Source organism: Notolabrus celidotus, chromosome 9, assembly GCF_009762535.1.
Source record: "Notolabrus celidotus isolate fNotCel1 chromosome 9, fNotCel1.pri, whole genome shotgun sequence".
NCBI classification, from domain to species: domain Eukaryota; kingdom Metazoa; phylum Chordata; class Actinopteri; order Labriformes; family Labridae; genus Notolabrus; species Notolabrus celidotus.
In genome coordinates this window covers 36,683,915-36,708,821 of record NC_048280.1, presented here as the reverse complement: position 1 = coordinate 36,708,821, position 24,907 = coordinate 36,683,915, and the positions used below count along the sequence as shown (strand labels likewise).

At 47.7% G+C, this 24,907-nt stretch overlaps 1 protein-coding gene across 1 annotated transcript; it reads left to right on the top strand.

The window, feature by feature from the left end:
- Nucleotides 1-2,573: 2,573 nt before the first annotated feature.
- LOC117818391 (titin-like) lies at nucleotides 2,574-24,907 on the top strand. Its single transcript, XM_034691252.1, has 11 exons — nucleotides 2,574-2,604; nucleotides 12,818-12,954; nucleotides 13,216-13,401; nucleotides 13,994-14,165; nucleotides 14,271-14,450; nucleotides 14,531-14,653; nucleotides 15,800-15,933; nucleotides 16,022-16,052; nucleotides 16,142-16,247; nucleotides 17,091-17,175; nucleotides 17,261-24,907. The coding sequence occupies exons 2-11, from the start codon at nucleotides 12,820-12,822 to the stop codon at nucleotides 23,732-23,734; spliced, it is 7,626 nt and encodes a 2,541-aa protein (XP_034547143.1). The 5' UTR covers nucleotides 2,574-2,604; nucleotides 12,818-12,819; the 3' UTR covers nucleotides 23,735-24,907.

Here is a 24,907-nt window from a genome sequence, read left to right as displayed (position 1 = left end):
TAGGTTGGCAAAACTTGAAATTATGGGTTGGAGGCTTGGCTACATTACTTGAGTCTGCTTCAGGCAAAAAACAGGGTCTCCAACTCAAATCTACAGGGGTCTTCTACACTTTCCATTCCCCACATGTGGCTCCATCTCTCCTGTCCTGTGTGGATTTGATCGCCCTGAAGGTGAGTGTTTAGTTTGAGTATTGTATTGAAACTCTAGCTTTACAGTTGGTCAGTTGATGGTGAGTTGATTACCGGTTACTGTCACTTTAATTTGTTTAGTTAGTTTAATAAGGCATAAGGTGTGAAAACGGTGCAGTAACGTGCAGTAACAAAGGGACATTTTCTGAACAAACAATAATAAGATGGCACAACTTTCACTTCTTAGTATGTAGAACTCAAAATGTTAAGTTACACTACATATGAATGATAAGTTATCCCAACAAAAACTCATCAGTTGGCTCAAATGTAAGATTTCTAGTTAACATCAAAACTCAAAAATCAAGTGCAGACAGTTCACTTGAAGTTTTGAGTTTTCACAGTTTTTTTGTTTTAACAGTGCACATGATGATTCAGTCTCAGCACTTCATTCAGTCCTCAGGTTATTGTTATTGAAACATGTTAAAGCCTCTGTGAGGAGTTTTACCTGACACTCATTGATCTGTGAAGAGGAGATGGCTGAGAGGAGGAAGGTGTCAGACCGGACATTAACATTTAAAACAGACTCTATTAACATTTCAACGTCACAGGCAGTGACACGTCGTAGAGCAGGGGGGAGACTGTGAGGCTTAGTACACTACCGCAGCACGCAGAGGACGAGGGGAGATACGATAAGGCAGGCACCTTCGTATCTTAAACAGCTCATAGTGCCCTGTTACCCCTCTAGAACACTATGCTCCCAACATGCAGGCCTGCTGGTCCTACCTAAAGTCTCTAAAAGTAGTATGGGAGGTAGAATCTTCAGTTATCAGGCCCCTCTCCTTTGGAATCATCTACCGGTCAGGGTCCGGGAGGCAGACACCCTCTCTACTTTTAAGAGTAGGCTTCAAACTTTCCTTTTTGATAAAGCTTATAGTTAGAGCTGGATCAGGCTTGGACCAGCTCTTAGTTATGCTGTCATAGGCTTAGACTGCAGGGGGAACTGGCACACTGACACACCCAACCCCCTCATCACTTACTTTAACTCTCCCTGTCCCATTAAAGTTACTAACCATAGACCTTTCTGGAGTCCCTGAGCTCCCTTGTCTCGTAGGTTCCTCTGAGCTGCTGTAGACGTCCTCCTGCTGTGGACGTTCCAGACTCCAGCTGATACGGACGTGCTGGACTCCAGCGGCAACAGCTTCTACTACTCGTCTCATCACTATCACCGCTCCCTCTCTCTCTTATTCTCCTCTATCCCTCTTTCCAGACCCAACTCGGTCTCAGCAGATGTGTGTCTAACATGAGTCTGGTTCTGCTCGAGGTTTCTGCCTGTTAAAGGAAGTTTGTCCTCTCCACTGTAACTAGCTAAATACTGTGAGGTGCAATGCTCATGGTGGATTAAGGTGGGGTCAGACTGAGTCTTATCCTGTCTTGGTGTTGGGTCTCTGTTCATATTTGACATAGAGTGGTCTAGACCTGCTCTGTTTGTAAAACACAAATAAAGATTGATTGATTGATTGATTAGAAAGGATGAAAACACAGCCAGAGTTCCTCACAGCAGCTTTAATGTTCAGTTCTATCCATCACACAGTCTGTGGTTATCACACAGGGGCAGTTCTGCTGAGTCAGGCTCTCACTTTTTATGATGCTTAGACTCTTTTCTTAAATCAGAGTGAGGAACATTTCGGTTAAAGAGAGAGTGCTGTGAAGTTTCCTGATAATCATGGAGGGAACATCTCAGTGGGTCAGGGGCGTGTCCAGAGGGGTGACTGTGTTAGGTAACTAAACCATGATTGGCTGGTTCCCTGGTCAGAGGCGGGACTCATGTTTAAATCAACAGTTCATGCTGCTATCCTTTTCTTTGTGTTAAAATGTTATTTTTTTCTCTTTTTCAAGTCATTACAGAGTTCAAATCAGAAGTTTAGAAATGATGTTCTGTTACTTTTTAGAGTTTTAAATTATGACACAGTGTACACCTGTAAAAGTATTTCTTACAGGTGTGTGTCTCAGATTATTTGAAGACAAAGTGGTCCCAGCAGTTTGATGAATCAGTGTTTGTGTTATTTAACTCTGTCTGAATGAAAGCTTTTAAAAAGTAAAGATGATTTCTGACTGCAGTGTTCCCTTTAATATTAGTGACTGTGTTTTGCTCTTCCTCTGCTGGCCTGTAGTGAATGTTGGTGAATAAATCTGTTATAAATAAAAGACTGAGTATGAGTGAGCCCATCAGTGACTGCAGCAGCAGCTGTTTGAAAGTCCTGTGCTGTTACAAAAGCAGTCGGAGTGATTTTCGGGTTATCGCGGGTTAGATTGGATTATACTTTTCTTACATAAGAGGGCTCATCAGGATTGGTGGCCTAGTCTGCGCATGCGCAAAGCGTCGCACCTACCAACAATAAACCATAAGCGTGTTTACGGAATTTAAAAACATTGGCGAGTTTTTAAGAGAAGAAGAAGCGTCGCGTGCAGAGCAGAGGTGAGTTCCTGTGTCTTCCTGTAGGTCAGCTCGGTGTGTGTTCGGAGTGTGTGTGTGTGTGTGCGTTCCGGTTGTTGTGTGTTCTCTTTGTGCACTTATAGATTTAGGAGGCAGAATCCAGGACGGCCGAGGCATCTGCTGGAGTGCAAAGCAGGCAGGCATTAAATATAGACTATCGCGAGTGTGTGCAGCTCTCAGTGAGAGTGTGTGAACACACACAGCATAGAAAGTTAGAGCTCCAACACGCAGGGAGCTGCGGGGCACGCGCTGCACGCAACAACTTGGTTTTTATCTGGAACAAAATGTTCTGCTGTGAAAGAGGCTGCAGGAACAACGAGCTGCTGGTGCTTTGAGTTTGTGCTCTGTGTGGATGAACATTGATGCGTTTATAAAAACGTGTGTTTCTCAAAGTGAAGCGGGTTTGGGTTTAGAGCTCGCAGCCTCTCGAGGCTTTATTCTGAGTTTTACGCACTCGTTTATTTGGAGGGTTTAGAACACTTTGACGCGCACAGAGCGCTTCTTTCTGTAAACTTCGCTTTATTTGGGACTTATTTTAACTTCACAGAGAAGAGAGAGCAGGCTGGGAGAGTTCACTCATCACACTTTAGTTTCAACTTTATTTAAAAGTTGTTTTGAAGCCTCTTTCTGCGGGCGGGACTCCCTCCGACTCTTCATCACTCGCAGCGTGGCTGCAGGAGAGCACACACCCACCCATCCCTGCGCGCTCTCTCACACACCCACCCCCACTCTCACTCACACACAAACCCATTCACTCACACACCCACCCAGTCCTTTCTCATCTACCGTGACTGTGGAATTCTTTAGGTTGAGCGCGGGTTCAGACTGAGCTCTTTGTGTGATCCGTTTGTGCGCCGTCAGAGCGGAGACGGAGTGCGCACTCAGCGCTCCGTGTGGTTGAGTTCAGGTTTAACGAGCCTCTTTTCCTAGAAGTTTCATGGAAGTCTTACATGCGTCTTATTTGAGCTCTGCGTGTTAACAATGGGCACACGAAGAGGAGGAAGGCAGAGCCACTCCGGGTGCCCTCTTCCTCTTATCAGAACATCGTGTTCCAGAAGTCTGTCTTCAGTCACTGAGACGTTGTCCCTCAAAGTCACAACTTCAGCAGAGTAACTTCCAGAAGTCCTTCATTTCTTACATCAGTCTTATTGGAGCTCCCTGCAGAGAGATGTGGATGATTCAACCCGGGGTGTAAAAGAACAAAGGTCTAAAGTCAAACCGGTTTGTTTGTGGTGAAGTCTTTGTAAACACAGAGGACAGTCCTGATGCACACTGCTCAGGTCTCCCTGCTGCAGGTGAATCTTCATCACTAATCAAAGTATCAGAGCTTATTTAAACTTCCACTTTAGAGAAATGCATCCCTCTCTGCCCCTCAGTCTCAGGGTGTTTCCCCATATGTTTAAAGATCATCTTCCTCATAAAGCTCTCTGTCTCTGTAGGGATCCTTTCTGTAATGTTGACTCTTAGAATAACACCCTGAGTCTGTCAGGGACAAAAACAACAACAACTCTCAGTTTTAACGACCCTCTGCTGCCAACTGAAGAAATCTACCACATTTCCTAACCTCCATTGTTCATTTTGACCCTAAAAAGTCCCAAAACCCCCTTAAAGGGTGATATGTGATGTAACTGAAGAGAAGGCCTCCCCTCCCCCGCTCTCTTCCTGCACAGAGCCGACCTCGGCACGGGCACTTCAATGTTTAAGCCTGTGATCATTTAGGGGAGACTCTTCTGTTCACATTGAGTGAAGATTATTGTTTGTATTGATTTATACTCTGATCTTTGATCCACACGGATCATGCTTATTGAGATACAAACCCTCTTTATAAGAGCACAGAAGCTTAAAGAGCTTGAAGAGAAGTTACTCCAATGATGAATGAACAGCGTTCAGTCACAGGACATGTGGATGTGTGTTTACATGTTGAAGATGAATCTAGAGCTTAGAGAGTGACTAAACTTTAGATATTCTAAAGAAGGAGCAGGTTTAGGGCAGGACATCCATGTTTTCCAGACTGAGTCAAAGTGTAATAAATCAAACAAGAGGGTAAAACAGAGAGAAGTTTGTGTTTTCATTTTCATATTTTAGTTGTAAAGGAAAGTAAACCAGTCCTCTTAGATTGTCTGTTTATTTGAAGTCAGTTTTATAAAACTCTGGAGTCAAGACGTGACACCTGAATCAGTGTGGTGAATCCAAAATCAATACAAAGCAGCAGAGAGCTACACTAAGATGACAGTTTGTACATTTCTATCACTAATGTGGAAACAGACCGATGTTCAGACATCCTCTCTGTTATCTTGAATTCATGGCGCTCTTCTGGTTTGCACCAGTCTCAATAAAGACGTGATCACCCTGCTCGCCTGCTTGCAGCAACTTTTCCTGCCTTGTTCTCACATCAGCTCACCTGATTTGGACATTTATTATCACCTCTCCCTCTCTCTCTTATTGTCCTCTATCCCTCTTTCCACCCCAACCTGGTCTCTGCTGTCTGACATGAGTCTGGTTCTGCTCGAGGTTTCTGCCTATTAAAGGAAGTTTTTTCCTCTCCACTGTAACTAGCTAAATACTGTGAGGTGCAATGCTCATGGTGGATTAAGGTGGGGTCAGACTGAGTCTTATCCTGTCTTGGTGTTGGGTCTCTGTTCATAATTTGACATAGAGTGGTCTAGACCTGCTCTGTTTGTAAAAGAGTCTTGAGATAACGTTTGATGTGATTTGGCGCTATACAAATAAAGATTGATTGATTGATTTTAGGAGTGTGGATGGCAGACAACAGTCTGGTGAAAATTTGGGCTTTTTGTGTTCACACATGCAGCACACCCTGAAATTTGAGGGAGAGCTCAGGAGTCTTTGTGCACGCGTAGAAAATCAGCTATAGACTCAGTAAAACATGGATGTAGTCTCAGTGACATCATCTATTAGTTTCTGAAGAGGCGTTCTGACGTTCAAAGATGGAGGTCACCATGTTGGGGGCAAGTGAGTTGTTAATAAATTCAGACGTGCAGTTGTCTCAAGAAAGAAATGACCTGTAGAGAGTTTTTACCACAGTGTCAACAGGCAGAGGGGACATGTGACCGACTCCTTTACTCAGATTAAACTGACATGTATATGGTCGTCCCTGGTGTCTCTTTATCTGTCTACAATTAATGACTGTAGTTATTCTGCTTTGATCTGTTCCATTCTATTCTATCCTCCTTTGATCTGTTCCATCCTATTCTGCCTTTATCTGTTCCATTCTATTCTGCCTTTATCTGTTCCATTCCATTCTATCCTCCTTTGATCTGTTCCATTCTATTCTGCCTTTATCTGTTCCATTCCATTCTATCCTCCTTTGATCTGTTCCATTCTATTCTGCTTTTATCTGTTCCATTCCATTCTATCCTCCTTTGATCTGTCTTATTCTATTCTGCTTTGATCTGTTCCATTCTATCCTCCTTTGATCTGTTCTGTTCTGTTCTCCTCTCTGCAGATTGATTTGATATGAAGTGTGTGATCAGGTTGTCCCTGGTGTTTGTTTCTACTGTTATGGGGTTTCAGCCAATCAGAATCAAGCATTGAACACAGCTGGGTAATAACCTGCTGTAAACAGGTGAGCTGTTTATAAATTCAGCCGTACAGTTGTCATGAAGAGAGAAATGATCTATAGAGACCCAAACAGTTTTTGTACCAGGCTGTAAACATGTTGATTTCTGCTGTAACATTTTAACATGGGGCTCTATGGGGACTGACTCACTGCAGGAGACACACTCTAGTGGACACTGGAGGAACTGCAGGAGACACACTGTAATGGACACTGGAGGAACTGCAGGTTCTTGTATAACTTAATTGGCTTCTGAACCAAAGGTTGGCACATGTGTCTTGCATTTGCAAAGAGCCATTTGACATGTGTCAGTATTCACATGGATTTATTATCTCTCTAAGACTTCAGGGACATTTGGAGGACGGAGGCTGAGACGTGCACAGACCCCCTGTGCACGCATGGCTCCGAGAGACAATTTACAAACAAGAAATCATTCATGCATTGTTCCATCGTCTTCAGAGATCATTAAAAACTCAGGCAGGTGTTTTCACTGCAGAAGTGAGTTCAGTGAAACTTTATAATGACGGTGTAATGAAGGTGTTAATAAAGAGGAGTTTCCAGAAAATGCTGAGTCGTTGCACCAGCTTGTATTTTAGTGTGCGCCTAGGTGCTGAATATAGAGCAGTGTTGTAGACACTATGATGGTGTGTGTGGTTTGTGGATGTATGCTCGGTATGCTCACTACTCCCCTCCCCCGAGGCAGCGCTCAGCAGAGACGAGCATGCTCCTGCACACAAACACACAGTCTGCTGCCAAGGCTGATGATTCTCTTTCTCTCACTCACAAAAGACCGACCGGACTTTCTGCTTTGCTGCTGATCATCACTGACAGTGTGTGACTGTGTGTGTCTGTGTTTTTTGTTGTCGTATAAAGTAGTTCTGTATCATAGACATCTACTAATAACAGACACAATTTGAATCTTTGGAGGAGCTGCAGCTGATTGGCTGATTTTGATTCCAAAATTAAACGCTCACAGTGTGAAGAGTTTAACTCTGCATGAAGAGCAGCTAACAATCTGTTCTACATCAAACATTTACACTGAGACACAAATCTGCTTGATGCTGTGTCACTAAAGACAATCAGCGTTAAGATTTCCTGACTTGCTGGAACGCAGCATCAGAAATGATGGATCCCAACATCAGGGTGGGCAGCAGGCACTCTAGAATTCTGACATGTCAGAGTTCTGAGACCAAATGGAACATTCCATGAAGAAGGTCAGAGCTAAAAAACATCAGTGTCTCTAATCCTCTTTCATAGACCTCCATTCAACAAACAAACATTGTAGACGTAGTTTTCTTCTCCTCTTGAGGACAGACCTGACAAAGCTTGACTTTTGACTTTTGACTAATCTGCATCAGGATGTTGTTATTTCAGCAAACTGAAGACCCGTTCATTACAAGAACATCACAAGAACATCAGTGTCTGTTTCAGGTTCAAACCACTGAAGGAAGCCAGAGTGAAGCCTCTGTGGAACTGTTTACAGTGAAACTGAGACTCTGCAGAAACAGATGAACGGGAGCTCCTCTGGGGGATGTAATGAACCAAGAAATTATGGTGTTTGCATTTAACATACTGTACACCTCAATTGGCCCCAAACGGCCTGGTGTACAGTGTGTACAGAGGTGTGAAACTGTCTTGCTAACTTGTTAGTCCATTGCTTTAGCAGAAGAGGTCATAGGTAAGCCAGGAGAAGCTCCAGTACAGCTGAAGTAACTATTGTTGCAAAGGTGGACATACTAATGTCAGTAAATTGATTCTTGCCGGTGCCGCTGGGACAAGGACAGCAGTCTTGTCCGAATCAAGCTAGCTGTAGCTCCACTCACCTGTGCATGTAAATATACTGACTGACAGTTAGCGGGCTCAGATGTGGTCTCAGCCTGAGGAGCTACTGGACCCCAACCACCTCTGAGAGGGAAAAGTGGAGCAACATACTGAACAATTTAACTGAATTGATTGGGCAATCCAGAGTCTGTGATTAGAGCTGACCAATCAGAATCAAGTACTGAACAAATGTTTATATTCCACAGCACACAGAGGGTTAATGTGTGAAAGTTCTCCCCCTGGTTTTGATGGAGATCTCCCTGCAGGCTGTTTTCATGTTCACAGTCGTACATGCATAGACATCAACGTTCCCCCGGGGTTAGTCCACATGCTGAGTAAACCAGTCCTGCTGGAATGGATCTCAAATTTTTATCACAGTGTTTAACAGAGGGGCGTGTGTGAGATGTGTTACTGCTGTGTTCAGGAGTTATATGAGGATAGAGGTTTGTTCAGGCTGAATTAAAACCATGTGGAACATCCCACAGTGTCCCCCCCTGTGGTCCTCAAATACAGCTTTTAATAATGAACACACACGTGTGAGTGCGCTCAACACAGGCTGCACATCAGACCTGAGTGCTGCAGCTCCCTGCACATCCCTCCAGAGCAGCGAATCAAGCAGAGTGTGGAGACTTCACTGGAGATGTTGTGGAAAAAGTGGTGTTGCGTAAGAGCTCTGCATGGTCCTGCGTGTCTCTTAATGTGGGACTTTATATGTCCGGGGTCACATGGGGCTGGAGCTAATCCAAGTTGACTTCGGGTGGAAGGCAGGGTACACCCTGGACAGGTCGCCAACCTATCACAAGGCAAATAATAATAATAATAATAATAATAATAATAATAATAATAATAATAATAATAATAATAATAATCTATCCATACATCCATTATCTTGACTGCTTTTCCTGTTCGGGGTCACTGAGGGGCTTGAGCCAATCAAAGCTGACTTCGGGTGGAAGGCGGGGAAAAAAAAATAATATATATAAAAAATAAAAATAAAAATAAATGAACTCCAAAGTACTAGAATGCATAATGAGACATTAAGAGCAAAATAACATGTTCATAATCATGAAGGCCTTTTTAAAAAGCGACTTAAAATTACAGACAGCAGTAGCACGCCTTATTTCAGCTGTAGGTCGTTCCACAGTTTAAGAGCCCTTGGCTTCAGACGGGCTCTGGGAACAACCAACAAGCCCATGTGGGCTGATCTTAGAGGGCGGGCAGGCCTATACCTAGTGAAAAGGTCTGTGATGTACTGGGGAGCCTGATTGTATACAGCTTTGTAAGTTAGTAAAAAATAATTGAAATCAATGCAGAATTTAACAGGAAGCCAACGTAATGAAGCCACAATTGGAGTTATGTGGTCTGATTTTCGTGATCCAGTGATTAATCGGGCGGCTGCATCTTGAGTTGGTTGAAGGTGGTGAACTGAAGTATGAGATAAATCAGAAGAAAGGACATTGCAAAAATCCAATCTTGGCAAGACAAAGGCATGGACTACCTTGTGCAAGTCATTAGATTAATTTTGGAAATTAGTTTGAGATGGATAAAACATGTCTGCACTACCTTTTTAACCTGGGCATCAAAACAAAGCTCGGACTCAAACAGCACACCTACGTTTCTTGCAGTAGGTGTGATGTTCAGTGAAAGGGGTCCAAGATGGCTGAATATGTTATTAGTAGAACTTGATGTGGAGAAAAGGATAACTTCAGTGGTCATTACATAGTCATTGTTATATTATCAGGTAGAGATGAGAACGTGGACGATGATGGGTTCATGTTTGAAGGTTTCTCTCTGAGAGGCTCCACATGTCTAAACTGCACACGTGCAGAACACATGCTGCAGGTTTGAATCAGACTCAGTGTTCATACATGAACTCATGTCAGTGTGTGTGCTCACACAGCTGTTGAGGCTGTGTGACTGAGTGTGTGTTTAGAGCAGGGTGTGTGTGTGTGTGTGCACCTCTTGTTTGACCCTCAGAGCACCCAGCCCTGCCCTGCAGCCCCTCCAACCAACGGATCAGTTTGTCTCCTGTAACTGACAGCAGCCAGCTAGCTTTCTTGTGTGTGTGTGTGTGTGTGTGTGTGTGTGTGTGTGTGTGTGTGTGTGTGTGTGTGTGTGTGTGTGTGTGTGTGTGTGTGCTTGTGTAAGGGGGGTGGAAAAGTGGTCGGGCCTGTTGAGCTTTCCCTCCTTTAATCATGATAAGTTGTAGGAGGAGCCAGTAAGAAACAGTCCCTCTACCTGAACCTTAAAGTCCGGACCTGGTGACTCTAAAACTCAGAGATTTGGAAGCATTCGTAAGAAGATTCAATCAATCTTTATTTGTATAGCGCCAAATCACATCAAATGTTATCTCAAGACTCTTTTACAAACAGAGCAGGTCTAGACCACTCTATGTCAAATTATGAACAGAGACCCAACACCAAGACAGGATAAGACTCAGTCTGACCCCACCTTAATCCACCATGAGCATTGCACCTCACAGTATTTAGCTAGTTACAGCGGAGAGGAAAAACTTCCTTTAACAGGCAGAAACCTCGAGCAGGACCAGACTCATGTTAGACAGACATCTGCCTCGACAGTCCTTTCTTTGCATGCTCACATTTTATGATCAGCAGCAACACACATTCTCTCTCTCTCTCTCTCTCTCTCTCTCTCCCTCTCTCCCTCTCTCCAACACGGTCTCAGCAGACGTGTGTCTAACATGAGTCTGGTCCTGCTGGAGGTTTCTGCCTGTTAAAGGAAGTTTGTCCTTGCCACTGTAACTTGCTAAATGCTGCAAAGTGCTCTGCTCATGGTGGATTAAGATGAGATCAGACTGAGTCCTGCCTGTAAGATGGGACTGGATCTGATCCTGTCTTGATGTTGGGTCTTTGTTAATAATAGAACATAGAGTACGGTCTAAACCTGCTCTGTTTGGAAAGAGTCTGAGGAGAACATTTGTTGGGTGATGAACTGTTAGTTTAATGATCATTCAGCTTCAGTCTTTATTACATTTAAGGATTTACTAAAGTCAGTATGTCTCTCAGATCCTGGTGTCGCCTCTCAGCTGGTGTCCGCCTGCAGCGCTTCTCTCTGTGGGTCTCAGTTTGATCATATAGCTTCATCTCAGAGGCAGCATTAGCCACGTCAGCTTCAGGTGTTTATTCATGGTCACAGTTTTCCAATCTCACTTGTCCTGCTCCTTTCTTTGTCAAGCTTAGCTCAGTGAATTGAGGGGTTAATTGGTCTTGCAGGAGATCCAACAGGATTAACTGGGATTGGCTGTGACAGGTGGAGCGGCTCAGGTAACCACCTCCAGGTGAGAAGGTCAAGTTTATCCTACGTAGAAAGCAAACAGAGTACAGTGTGCTTCAGAGACGTGTTGGGTGAATGAAGGTGTTGTTTAATCAATAAAGAGGAGTCATTTAAGGAGCAAAGACAACATCAGAAGTTAGAGCTAAAATGTATCAACACGTTTCAAACAGTCGGTTCAGAGACATGTTTCCTGTTCTTCAGCTCTTCTTTAATTAACAACACTCTGTAAACGTTGGTGAACCCAGGAGACCGGGTTCTGGACTTTAAAGTGACATGTTGGTGAACCCAGGAGACCGGGTTCTGGACTTTAAAGTGACATGTTGGTGAACCCAGGAGACTGGGTTCTGGACTTTAAAGTGACATGTTGGTGAACCCAGGAGACCAGGTTCTGGACTTTAAAGTGACATGTTGGTGAACCCAGGAGACCGGGTTCTGGACTTTAAAGTGACATGTTGGTGAACCCAGGAGACCGGGTTCTGGACTTTGAAGTGACATGTTGGTGAACCCGGGAGACCGGGTTCTGGACTTTAAAGTGACATGTTGGTGAACCCAGGAGACCGGGTTCTGGACTTTAAAGTGACATGTTGGTGAACCCAGGAGACCGGGTGCTGGACTTTAAAGTGACATGTTGGTGAACCCAGGAGACCGGGTGCTGGACTTTAAAGTGACATGTTGGTGAACCCAGGAGACCAGGTTCTGGACTTTAAAGTGACATGTTGGTGAACCCAGGAGACCGGGTTCTGGACTTTAAAGTGACATGTTGGTGAACCCAGGAGACCGGGTGCTGGACTTTAAAGTGACATGTTGGTGAACCCAGGAGACCGGGTGCTGGACTTTAAAGTGACATGTTGGTGAACCCAGGAGACCAGGTTCTGGACTTTAAAGTGACATGTTGTCCCAGTCTTCCCTGATAGAGGATTTCAGCTGCTCAACAGTTCAGGGTCTCCTTTGTCGTGTTTTTAGTTTCACGATGCTCCAAATGTTTTCAATGGGGGACGAGTCAGGACTGCAGGCAGACCAGTTCAGCACCTGGACTCTTCTACTACAGAGCCATGCTGTTGTAATCTGTACAGGATGTGGTTTGGCGTTGTTTTGCTGAAATCTGTAAGGTCTTCCTGAAGACGTCATGGTCTGGATGGCAGCATATGTTGCTCCTAAACCTGTAGATATAGTTCAGCATTAATGGAGCCTTCACAGATGTGGAACCTACCCATGCCATGGACTCTTATGATCCCCATACCATCAGGGACGCTGGCTTTGAACTGTGAGCTGATAACAAGCCGGGTGGTCCCTCTCCTCTTTAGAGCGGAGGACACAGCGTCCATGATTTCCAAAAAGAATGTCAGATTTTGTTTTATCAGACCACAGGACAGTTCTCCACTTCCCCTCAGTCCATCTTAAACAGGTCCAGAGAAGTCTCTGTGGTTCTGGATCAGGTTTATAAATTGAAAGTAACATCTGACTGAGGATCCCCTCTTACTGTTTGTTTGTTTGTTTGTTTAGGGATGAAGTTCCCCGTGGATCTGCTGGCTGGTGTCAGCCATGCAGAGCTGGAACGGCCGGCCCAGAACTACCTGAACAACCTCCTTTACAGCAACCCTGATTCAGCTGAACGCCTCACCCTGTCCGACTCCTCACAGGTACCACACACACACACACACACACACACACACACACACACACACACACACACACACACACACAGTCAGTAACACACGTGTTTGTCTGGAGGAGGTAGTGTTAGCGTGCAGTCTGGGAGTCAGAGCTGACTTACTTTGAGGGTTCACCCTGGACTCACAGGAGACAACGACTCCATCACAGATGACTACATCCTCCTGAAGTCTTGTATCTGGTTGAAGCCTCTTTGTTTGTGAAGCAGCGGTCTGTCTTTCTATCCTCAGGTCTCCATAAACATTTCCAGTGTGGGTTTCGTTCCTCTGTATGGATCCAGCGACAAACAGAAGGTCCTGGCCCTCTTCCCTCCCTCCGACCCCATGACCGCCGTGGCTCTGTTTTTGCTGGACCGATGGTGGACGGTGGACGAGCTCCTGAAGACAGCAGACCCCGTTCGAGACGGAGCCATGGAGGTAGGACCAGATGTTTAAATATCTGTATCCATGTAGTCTGGTCAGAGAGGGGCGTCCTAAATCCTGAACTGAGCAGGCCTCTCAGGGATTATTACAGGAGCAGATTTCTTCCTCTTCCTCACAAAGCTCTCTCTCTCTCTGCAGGGATGCTTTATTTAATGTTCTCTTAGAATAACAGCCTGAGCCTGTCAGGGACAAACACAAGAACTGTTAGTGGACTCACTTTGATCCATCAAGGATTATGTTGCAGGCGTTGCAGCCTGTTCACCTGCTGCAGGATGGAGAGATCAGCTGCAGACACTCTGAGGGTTTTGTACGTATTTGACCCTGAATGTGTAGAAACAGGGTCCTGGTTTAAAGAAAGCAGTTCTGTAAAACTCTGGATGAGGAAAGACCTGGAAGCCAGGAGTCTGCAGCGTCTGTTGTTGATTACAGGGAGCCTCAGTCAGTGAGAACTCATGGCATCTTGTTTTCATCAAGCACAAACTTTATTTGGAAAAACCTGGAAAGAGAATGTTGTGCAACACCACAAACCTTGAAATGTTTGAGCGTGCTGCTCCATGAAGTGTGTCTCTCTGTGTGTGTCCCTCAGGTGGAGACGGTCGGAGAGAGGATCGTTCTATACATCCTCAACCGAGTGGTCTACAGAGCCAAAGAGATGAGCCCAGAGGAGCTCCCCTTCCTCTGCCACGGAGAGACGGACCACGCTAAGATCCTCTGGAACAACGGACAGGCTGTCGGCTTCTACTCGGTCAAACCCGCAGGTCACTGATGTTTACCGCTCAGTGTTCATGTCACCTCGCAGAGAGAGGATCGTGGATTCAATCGTTGATTCATGTGCTCATGAACGTGTTTCTGTCTTCTTGCAGGCAGCTTGTGTAACTCCTTCACCACCAGAAGCTACCTGCTCCCCGTGATGGACTCCATATTTGTTAGGAAGAGTCAGCGTGGGAAAGGCTTCGGTCTGCAGATGCTGGAGGACTTTGTGCTCAGTTACAAAGAGGACTATCTGGGGTTGAGATACCCCCTCACCAAGGCCATGTATAGAGGTACAGCAGGCCCCCGTGCTGCTCAAACACCTCTCTGATTCAAACTGTGTGAATCCTAAACTGTCCTTCCTCTGCCTCAGTGTGCCAGAAGTACCTTCGTCAGTACCCGGAGGACACAGACCTGCTGTGGGAGGCGGAGAGCATCGGAGGCCCCACGCAGAGGACCAACATCGCCAACAAGCTCCAGAACATGGATCTGAGTGGTGAGAGAGAGCAGGATCTCAGATCAGATGTGTCTGATGATGAAGAGCAGCTACAGGTTGTTCAGATGAGGTGCATTTCAACAAAGAGTTCCGGGGTCTTTTCGCCCCCAGAACTACTTTCCCCTGAACTAAAAGGTTCCTGTGCCTCCATTGTTGTCTGTGTTTGGACCGCGGGCTGAAGTCCCGGGTAGATTGTGTAAATCAGGCCAGTGACGTATGGAGGAAAAAAAAGTAAATGCACTACACCACCAGACCAGTAGAGGGCAGTAAAACAAAGATGAGTGCCATTCATCATAGATGACACCATAGAAGCAGACGGACAGGCAGGTATCATTATGAGCAACACAACAGTTAGCCTGTTAGCATGAAGAGACTCAGCTGGTCTGTTTTAGATGGTGCTATATTTCATCACAGATGGATTCACTGAATCAACACGTGAGAGGAGATAAGCGCGAGTAGCAAAGACGTTTCAACACGGCTTTAAAATCCTTTTGAACTCAAAAAGCCGTGATCGCAGAGATCGACCGGTGTTTTGGTTTAAACGGCGACCCTGTTAACTGGAGACTTTCAGCCGGATGCATCCCTCATAAACGTCTTTAGACGATCATTAAATATCTGATGAGGATATTTTGAAATCTTAATAAAAACTAAACTAGTTTGCATTCCCAGGAACTCCCTCTGTGTTTCAACAGCTGTGTAAACTCCACAAACACTGACACGTTCAGCTGAAGGTCTCCAGTTTACAGGGTCACTTTTAAAACCGTAACACCGGGAGAGACGCGTTCACGGTGGGCTGAGAGAAGACTACTGTTACAAGCTGCTAAATCAAGAGAATCACAGCTTCTTCTTTTGAAAAGTACACACACATACAAAAAAGAGAACAAATCAAAACTAATGAAACCAACGTGCAATCAGACACGTTCAGCATCGCAGGCCCTGCTCCCCGAAAGTCCCGGGACCTTTGAAAAGTACTACCCCCCTAGCAGGGGCTTTTTAGGGGGGAGATTATCTACCCCTGAACTAAATTCAGACCCTGGGTCCACCGGTCCAAACACATGTAGTTCAGGGGTAAAGTTCCTCTGGTTGAAAAACGCCTATGGTGTCTGTGCACTCATCAAACGCTGCTCGTCTTCCTCTGTCTCTCAGCAGTGTCAAAGACTCTGACCTACACAGAGGAGTCCATCGTGATCACTGAGGTCACTCAGACAGATGTCGTGATGGAGGCGATCACCACGCAGATCAAAGAAACTGAATCCATGGAGTGTACCGTGGAAATCGTGGTACGTTATTTATCTCATCATTATTCTTAATATTTAAATCTAAGAGGCGTTTACACGGAGAGATAATCTGTGTCTTCTTACTCTGCAGGAGGAGATGACGGTGCTCAAAGGAAGCAAAGGTGAGCGCTTCATCCTGTCACATCTTCATCATCTTAAAGCTGTGTGATGTGCTCTAACTCATTAATGTCATCTCTACTCATGGTCACAGTTTTAGATGATGAGATCCCGGTTGTGGTGCGGGGTCGGAGCAGTGGATCCAAACAAAGAAAGATGGCTGGACGGATCTCAGAGGAGAGATCAGAGAGAGTCATCAGGTCTGTATCCTGACTTCAATATCAGCTCTCTGCTCAATGTGTCTGCTGTCATTCACATGTGGACTGATGGAGGGAGTGTTAGACTGTTTAAGAGGAATCTCCATAAAAACCAGAAGTCCAAAATAAGTGTGAGGATGAAACGCTGCTGCAGAAAGAATTTCAATAGGCAACATGCAATGCAAAGTCCAAAACACAGACTCAAAAAAAACCATCAGGGCGAGGAGCCCAGGTCTGTAGGTCTGTCAGGGATCAGGTTTATTACTCTGTCTCTTTGCAGAACATGCTGCACGTTCCAGTCGCTGCTTTTTTTTGGACTTTTGTTCTTGAATTTTCATCGTTTCCATTATTTCAGGCCATTAAAAGTCGATGGCACTCCATCATAACCATAGCCTGTATAGATAATGGACGTAGTCTCCGGGACGTCACCCATCTGTTCCCAGCTGTTTTGAAGCCGATCATTGGCTGGTGCCATATTGGAAGAGCTAGTGTGATGTAAAGAGGCGGGACTTTAGACTCAGCCACGGCCTTATTTGGGCAAAACTCATAATCTTAAAGCTAGGGTTGGTAGTCACTGAAAACTAGCACCCTCCGTCTAACACTTCTGCATTGTCCTCTGCTTGATCATAACCTTAAGTCCTTGATTAGTAAGCAGTTCCCAGAAGTCCTTAAACCTGAAGTAGCTCTGTGTCTGAAGAGGAGAGCTGATCATCTTTACATGACTGCTTTAGCTTGAGGGATCTCTAACGTTAATCACTCCCTTCTTATCATCAACGATCAACTCCGGATCCTCTTTATACTTTTAAATGCTTGAAATTAATAAAAGAATCCCCTTGCATGATTCAGGATCGAGGACATTGAAGCAGAAACCCCCAGAGAGGAGCAGCAGGAGACTGAGGTGCAGAACATCTCTGACCTGGTGCAGACTGAGGTGTGTGTGAGTCTCCTCTCAGATTCATGTTCAATGATCAGCTCAGCAAAGTGTTTGTGTTCAAATGTTCTGTGTTCACTTTCAGGATGAAGTCGGGTTGAGTCTTGAAGAGAAAGGGGAGGATGCAGTTGATACCGCAGCTCAAGAAGAAGAAGAAGAGGAGGAGGAGGAGGAGGAGGAGGAGGACAAACCAGCCGCACAGGACGATGTGACCTCAGCTCCGATAACGGAGGAGCCTGAAGCCGAGGCTGAAGGCACGGAGGAGCTGATCGTGGAGAACGTGGCGTCAGAGATCGAAGAAGCTGAGGAAGAGTCCGAGGAAGCTGCAGTGGTCATCGTCTCTGAGGAAGTTTTGAAGGAGCAGGAGGAAGAGGACACACCGACTGAGGAGACAGAAGACACAGACACACAACACGAGGCGGTCATAACAGAGAACGGAGACGCTCCAAAGACGAGAAGGACATACGTGAAGGCCAAAGAAAGAGAACAGAGTACTCCCAGGAGGATCTCTCAGCGGCACAGGAAACCAGAGCTGAGGGAACCACCAGTCACGCCCGGGGCCAGAGTCCTGAGAGGAAGGACTGTGATGAGCCCCACTCCCCCCAAATCCAAACGCCACAGCCAGAGACTGCACAGAGAGGAGACCAGGGTTGAGGACGTCTCTGCAACTGAACCAGAGTCCGCTGAGACCGACGCAGGAGAACCGGAGGAAATCACCGCCATGAAGGAGGACGCTGTGGAAGACCAGCAGCCGACAAACGAAGAGGAGGCGGAGAAACAAGAGGAGTCTGGGGTGGAGGAGCCTCCTGTGGTACCAACAAGAGGGAGAGGAAGACCGAGACGCAGCGATAAACCCACACCCAAGAGACAAAGCAGAAGACTTCAGAAACCAGAGGAAGAGCAAGAAGAGGAGGCAGGAGAAAAAGAAGTAGAGGAACAAGAGGAGGACAAGACAGAGGAGAAGACTCCAACGGAGGAGGAAGGAGACACTCTTCCAAAGGCAGAGGACACTCTACCCTCCACTGAGGATAAAGGGGAGGAGCCTGACAGCGACGCTTCGTCTTCTGAAACCCTTGTTCCCACTGAAGCCCCTGCACCTGAAGAGCCTCAGGAGACGGACTCGGAAACCCCACAGCTCCAGAGAGATCTGAAAGCAACCTGCGATCATCTTCCAGCTGATGGAGAACCTGCTGCTGAGGAGCCGGAAGAGGTGGAGCCAGAAGAGGTGGAGCTGAAAGCAGCGGAAGAGGAGCCGGCGCCTGTTGTTGAAGCAGAGGAGGAAGAAGGGGAGAAGGAAACAGGCACTGAGGAAACCGTTGATGCTCCTGCAGAGTCGGAGGCGGTCCAGGAGGAAGAGCTTCAGAAAGACGAGTCTGAGAGAGAGAAGGAGACATCTGAAGACCTGACGGAGGAAAAGGGGGAAGCAGAGGAAGCTCCTGTTGTTGTGACAAGAGTTTTGAGGAGTGGAAGAAAGACAATTCAAGAAAGCAGCAAATCTACGAGTGAGAGCACCAAACAGGAAGAGGAAGAGGAGGAGGCTGTGACTGAAGAGGAGGCAGGTGAAGCAGGAACAGGTGGAGAGGTGGAGGCATCAGCAGAGGATGCTGTAACAGAGGCAGCCACTGTGGAGGAGACGACACCTGCAGAAGAAGAAGAGGCCGCCGTTCCTGCTGTGGACGATGACAAAGAGACGCCAGCTGAGGCAGACGAGGCTACGAGCTTGGACGAGGAAGAAGCACCGGTTGTTGAAAGCAGTGCTCTGAGAAGTGGAACAAAGACTTCACCAAAAACAAAGGGAAGGAAGCAAGAAGAGGAAGAACCAGAGGCGGAGAACGTTGAAGAGGAAGAGCCAGCCGTTACCACGAGAACGCTGAGACGAGGGAGGAAATCTGCCGCCGCAACACCCAGAGCCACGACCAGAAAAACACGCAAACAAGTCCAGGAGGAGGAAGAGGCAGCTGTGGAGAAGACTGGAGAGGAGGAGGAGGAGGGAGGAAAGGTGGAGGAGCCTGAAGCTGTGGCAGAGGAGGGAGAGGGTGCAGTGGAAGAGAAAACTGAAGCAGTACCTGAGACATCTGAAGAGGCGGAGGAGCAGGACGAAACAGCAGCTGCAGAAGAAGAAGAAGAAGCTCCTGCTGCTGAAGGAGGAGAGGAACCCACAGAAGAACCCATGGTGGAGGACAGCACCTCCTCTCCTGCTGCACCAGAACCAGCTCAGGAAGAGAAGGTGACGGAGGAGAAGGAAGTAGATGCAGGCACAACAGTGGAGGATGCCGCTAAAGAGGATGCTGAGGAGGATGCCGAAGTTGTTGCCGAAGAGGAGGAAGTGGAGGAGGAGGTAGTCCTTCAAACCAGAGGACGCAGAGGCAGGAAGCCAAAAGCCAAAGCTACACCCAGACGCAAATCAGCTGGGAGACCTAAAAAAGGTGAAGAGGAAGAGGAGGAAGCTTCAGAACATGATGAAGAAGAGGTTCAAGTCCGAGTTCTGAGGGGAGGAAGAAAGTCCTGCCCCGTACAGAGAGGATCCCCGAAGAAGACACCCAAGAAGCGCCAGGAAGAGGAAGAGGAGGAAGAGAAGGGAGGAGAGGATGCTACTGCAGAAGAAGAGAGAGAGGCTGAGGAGAAAGAGGAGCCAGCTAAAGAGGAGGAAACCCAACAAGCAGAACCAGAACCAGAACAAGAGAAAGAGGAACCAGTCACACAAGAGGACGCTCCAGAGGAGGAGGAGGCTCCGAGCACTGAGACTGCTGCACAAGATGATGAAGAAGAGCTCGCCCTGGCAGCATCAGCGGAAGGACCGGAGACCGAAGAGACAGAGACAACAGCTGACGTGGTTTCTGACGTTGCAGCTGACGTGGCGGCTGATGTTGCGGCTGAGGTGGCGGCTGACGTGGTTGCTGATGTGGCGGCTGATGTGGCGGCTGACGTGGTGGCTGATGTGGCGGCTGATGTTGCGGCTGAGGTGGCGGCCGACGTGGTTGCTGATGAGGCGGCTGATGTGGCGGCTGACGTTGCAGCTGACGTGGTTGCTGATGAGGCGGCCGACGTGAAGTCTGACGTGGCGGCTGCGGCAGATGATTCAGCACAAGACAAAGAGGCCAACACATCCGTACCTGAGCCCACACCTGATGCCGCTGCAGAGGAGGCGGCACCGCCAGAGGTCCTGAAACCTGTGCTCCCTGAGCTCCAGAGGGTCAGCGTGGTTCTCGTGGACCTGAAGAAAACACACCAAGAGGTTCTCGGGGAGGCAGCAGCTGTGGAAGCCAAGGTATCTGTGGAGGAACCTTCTGCTGACGGAGAAGAGGAGCAGAGGGAAGAAAATAAAGAGGAAGAGGCAGTGCAAGAGGAGGACAGTCAGGCTTCTCCGGTCAAAGAGCCGGAGGCGATGGGAGAGGAGGAGGAGAAGAAAGAAGAAGTCCCAACAAAAGAAACACAGGAGGAGGAGACGGCTAAAGACGACGACGAGGAGGAAGTCACTGTGACTGAAACCAGAGGGAAGAAGAGAGGAAGGAAGCCTAAAGTCAAAGCCAAACCAAGACCCAGATCAACCAGAGCACAACAGACGAAGCATGAAGAGGAGGAGGAGGAGGAGGAAGAGGAGGAAGAGGAACCAGAAGTCAGAGTCCGAGTTCTCCGGGGGGGAAGGAAGTCCATCAGTGTCGTAAAGACAAAGACACCCAAAAAAACACAGCGTAAGGAGGAAGAGGAGGAGGAAGTAAAAGAAGAGGAGGAATCTACAACAGCAGAGGAGGAGGAGGTAAAGGAAGAGAAGGAACAAGCAGAGGAGGAGAAGCCAGACGATGAGGACGCAACTCAACAAGCAGAACCTGAGAAGGACACATCAGAGGAGGCTGTCCCACAACAAGACGCTGCAGAGGAGGGACCAGCTGACGGCGCTGAAGCAGGAGGAGAAGGAAAGGAAGAGGAGGAGGGAAAGGACTCCAAAGAGGTTTCCACTGAAGCTCCAGTCCAGGAGGAGCAGACCGGGGGAGCTGAGGAGACGGCTCCAGAGACTCAGCTCACTGGGACAGAGGACGAGGCCAAAGAGGAGGAAGAGGTTCCAGTCGTTAAGACAAGAGCTCTGCGGAGTGGAGGAAAGACGGTGAGGGTGTCACCCAGAAAGAGCAAACGACAAGATGAAGAGCAAGAAGGAGAGGAACCTGCTGAGAAGACCAGAGCTCTGAGGAAGGGAAGAAGGTCTGCTCCTGTTTCACCCAGACGCAAATCCAAAAGAGCCAGAACACAGGAGGACGCAGAGGAAGAGGAGGACGTGGAGGCTGCAGCAGAGGAGGCAGAGGCAGTCCAGGAAGAAGCTGCAGAAACAGAGGAGAAGAACGAAGGAGCAGCTGCAGAAACAGAGGAGAAGAATGAAGGAGAGGCTGCAGAAACGGAGGAGAAGAATGAAGGAGAGGCTGCAGCTCAGGAAGATGAAGCAGAACCAGAGGCTGAGGTGGAAAAAGTCAAAGCTGTAGAAGAAGAGGCGACCACAGAACAAGAGACTGAGGCTGTTACAGAAGACAAGGAGGAGACTCCTGCTGAGGAGACACCTGCCAAGGAGGCTGCAGACGAAACATCTGCAGAGGAGACATCGGCCAAGGAGACTGCAGAGGAGACATCTGCTGAGGAGACTCCTGCAGAGGAAACAACAACCAAGGTGGCTGCAGAAGAGACACCTGCAGAGGAGACTCCTGCTGAGGAGACACCTGCCAAGGAGGCTGCAGAGGAGACTACAACCGAGGTGGCTGCAGAGGAGACACCTGCAGAGGAGACTCCTGCTGAGGAGGCTGCAGAGGAGACTACACCCGAGGTAGCTGCGGAGGAGACTCCTGCTGCGGAGGCTGCAGAGGAGACTCCTGCTGAGGAGGCTGCAGATGAGACTCCTGCTGCAGACGAGGAACCACCAACTGTGGAAACCAGAGTTCTGAGAGGTGGAGAAAAGACCGTGAGGACTTCACCACGCAAAACCACCAAAGGACACGATGATGGAGAGGCAGCTGCAGAAACGAGAGGTAAGAGAAAGGGGAAACGGTCTGCTGCAACGACTACACGTAAATCCAAAAGAACCAGGACCCAGAATGAGCCTGAGGAAGAGGAGGAGGAAGAGGAATCTGCTCCAGCTGGAGAGATGAAAGCAGAGGAAACAAAAGCTGAGGAGAAAACAGAAGAAAAGGAGGATGACCAAGCCGCAGCTCAAGAAGAAGAAACCACAGAGCCAGAAGCTGAGAAAGGAGAAGCTGCAGCAGAGGACGAGACCCCGGCTGTCTCAGACGGACCGGAGGACGCTCCTGTAGAGGAAAGTCCTGCAGACACACCGAGCGCAGATGGAGGACAAGTTCCTGAGGAAGAGGAGACTGAGACTGAGGAACCTGTAGTCGAGACAAGGGTTCTGAGGCGGGGAAGGAAGTCTGCGCCTGCTCCTCCAAGACGCAAATCCAAGAGAGCACGTACAAAGGCTCAGCCGGAGGAGGAGGAAGAGGCTGAAGAAGAGGAAGCAGAGGCTTTACCCAAGGAGAAAGAAGAGGCTGAGGAGAAGATGGACGCTGCGGAGGAGAACGTTGAGAGTGTGGCTGAGGAAGAGGACGACACCATCGAGACTCCAGCAGCTGAAGTGGAGGAAGAGAAGAAATCTACAGAATCAGACACCGCTGACCAAGAGGCACTCGCTGAAGACGAGTCTGTGGAGGAAGATAAAGAAGCTCCAGCACCAGCAGAGGAAACATCCCCTCCTGAACAAGATGTAGACACACCAACCGAGGAAACAGCTGATCTAACGGACGACAAAAAGGAGGAAGAAGAACCAGAACCAGAGAAATCACCAGAGGAAGAGCCGGCAGAGAGCAAAGAAGAAGAACCTTCAGTGGTGGAAGGCAAGAGTCCCCTAAAGAGGAAGAAGACCACTCTTGAGGAAAAGAAGGAGAAAGCTAAAGCACGCAGAGCGCTGAAACGGAGATCCAGGCGGAGGAGACCAAAAGTGGATTACACAGAAGAAGAAGTAGAGGAGCCTTCATCCGAGACAACCACAGACGAAGAGGAAGGGGATGAAGTGGAGTCAAGTGAGGAGAATGACAAGACAGTCCCATCCTCCGGGGATGAATCAGCAGAAGACGAAAGCAGCGGAGAAGAATACGGTCAGAAGAGCAGTGGGAAGAAGAAGAAGAAAAGCGTCCTCAAGCTGGTGTTAGACGAAGACGCAGAGGAAGAGGAGGAGGACAAGAAGAAGAAGGCTGAGTCCTCTGGGGATGAATCCTCAGATAGCCAAAGCAGCGGAGAAGAATACGTTCAGAGGGGCAGCGGGAAGAAGAAACGAGTCCCCAAACCGACGTCAGGCGCAGACGAAGAGGAGGAGAGTGTGTCAGAGGAAGAGGCGGAGCCTGTAGTGATTGGAAACAGGAGCCTCAGAGGAAGAGTAATTCCTTCAGTCACCGTCACACCCAGACACAGCGGGGGGAAAGCTAAACAAGAGGAGAGAGCGCAGCCGGTGCCGAGGAGCAGTCCCCGCAAGAGGAAGGGCGAGGAGCCCACACCAGCCCGCAAATCAAAGCGTCTCAGCCGAGTGTAGAGGACCGCAGCCCGGTCTCACGGTCTCACGGTCTCACACCACCATATGATAGATGTTAGAATCATGGCCCCGGACTGGACTTACCTTCTCATGTCGGTCAGCACACTTTACAAACTCAGTGACTGTAACTGGAAGCTTCAGTGGAGGCAGAGCGGCCTTCAGAGCTGTCTCTGTACGAGCTCCTTCTCATCCCCGCAGGAGGACCTTTAAACGTCTCGTCTGAACTCAAACTGAGGACAGAGCTTCACGTCCACACCTTAGAGAGTGAGGACTTCTGTAGACACACGTCACAGAAGAGAAGCTGGAGATCTTGTGAATTAAGTCGTCATATTTCAAGAATAAATGATCCGAGTCTTACGGAATATAAAGTCATAAATTAGAGTACAGTAAAGCTGTGAGGGTTCAGGTTTTTATGAAGCACTTACTGAAGACTAGCATGATCCTTGTTCTAGTGCAGGCTGCTCTTTCAAAGTTAGGATCCTCATAAAACTATTATGACCCTACAAAAGCAAACAAGACAAACTGAACCTGATGGTTTTCATTTTAAAGCTCCTGTGAGGAACTCTGTTTGTGTAGATTTTGGCTCCCCCCTGTGGACAGACTGACACCTCTTGTATCTCTGCTGATCTTGGCCTGTTCATGTGTTTGCAGCATTTTGTGAAAGAAAGTCATCCAGCTTTTCTCCAGCAGTCGCTCTCCATGAATATTTGATGTGGTTTTTCATCACGTGGCCTCGTCTGAGACCTGCCCCCCCTCACAGCAGGGCCGAGATGATGAGACAGAAACAGACGCTCTTTATGCTCATGAGCTGTTTCGTATTCAGCATCACTTTTAATTTCAGTGGGTTTCATAGCAAGTAGGGATGGGCATCTCAAGCCAAAATACTATTTGATAACCATTGGCATCTATTAGATGATTATTCGTCTGCCTCCATCTTTATGTTGGTGTTTCTGTGAAGCAGCGTGGTGTGTGTGTTTACATTTTACAGCCATGCTCAGTCTCTGGAAATATGTGTGTAGCAAGCGGGAACCTTCAGTCTAAAAATATGAGTCCAATTTATAACGCGACAATTTTAATGATATTGAGATTACGAGTCTTCCAATGAGAGGCACAGCTGACTCTGTAGCTGTTAGCGAGGAGGCTCAAAGCCCGCCTCTTTACCTCACTACCTCA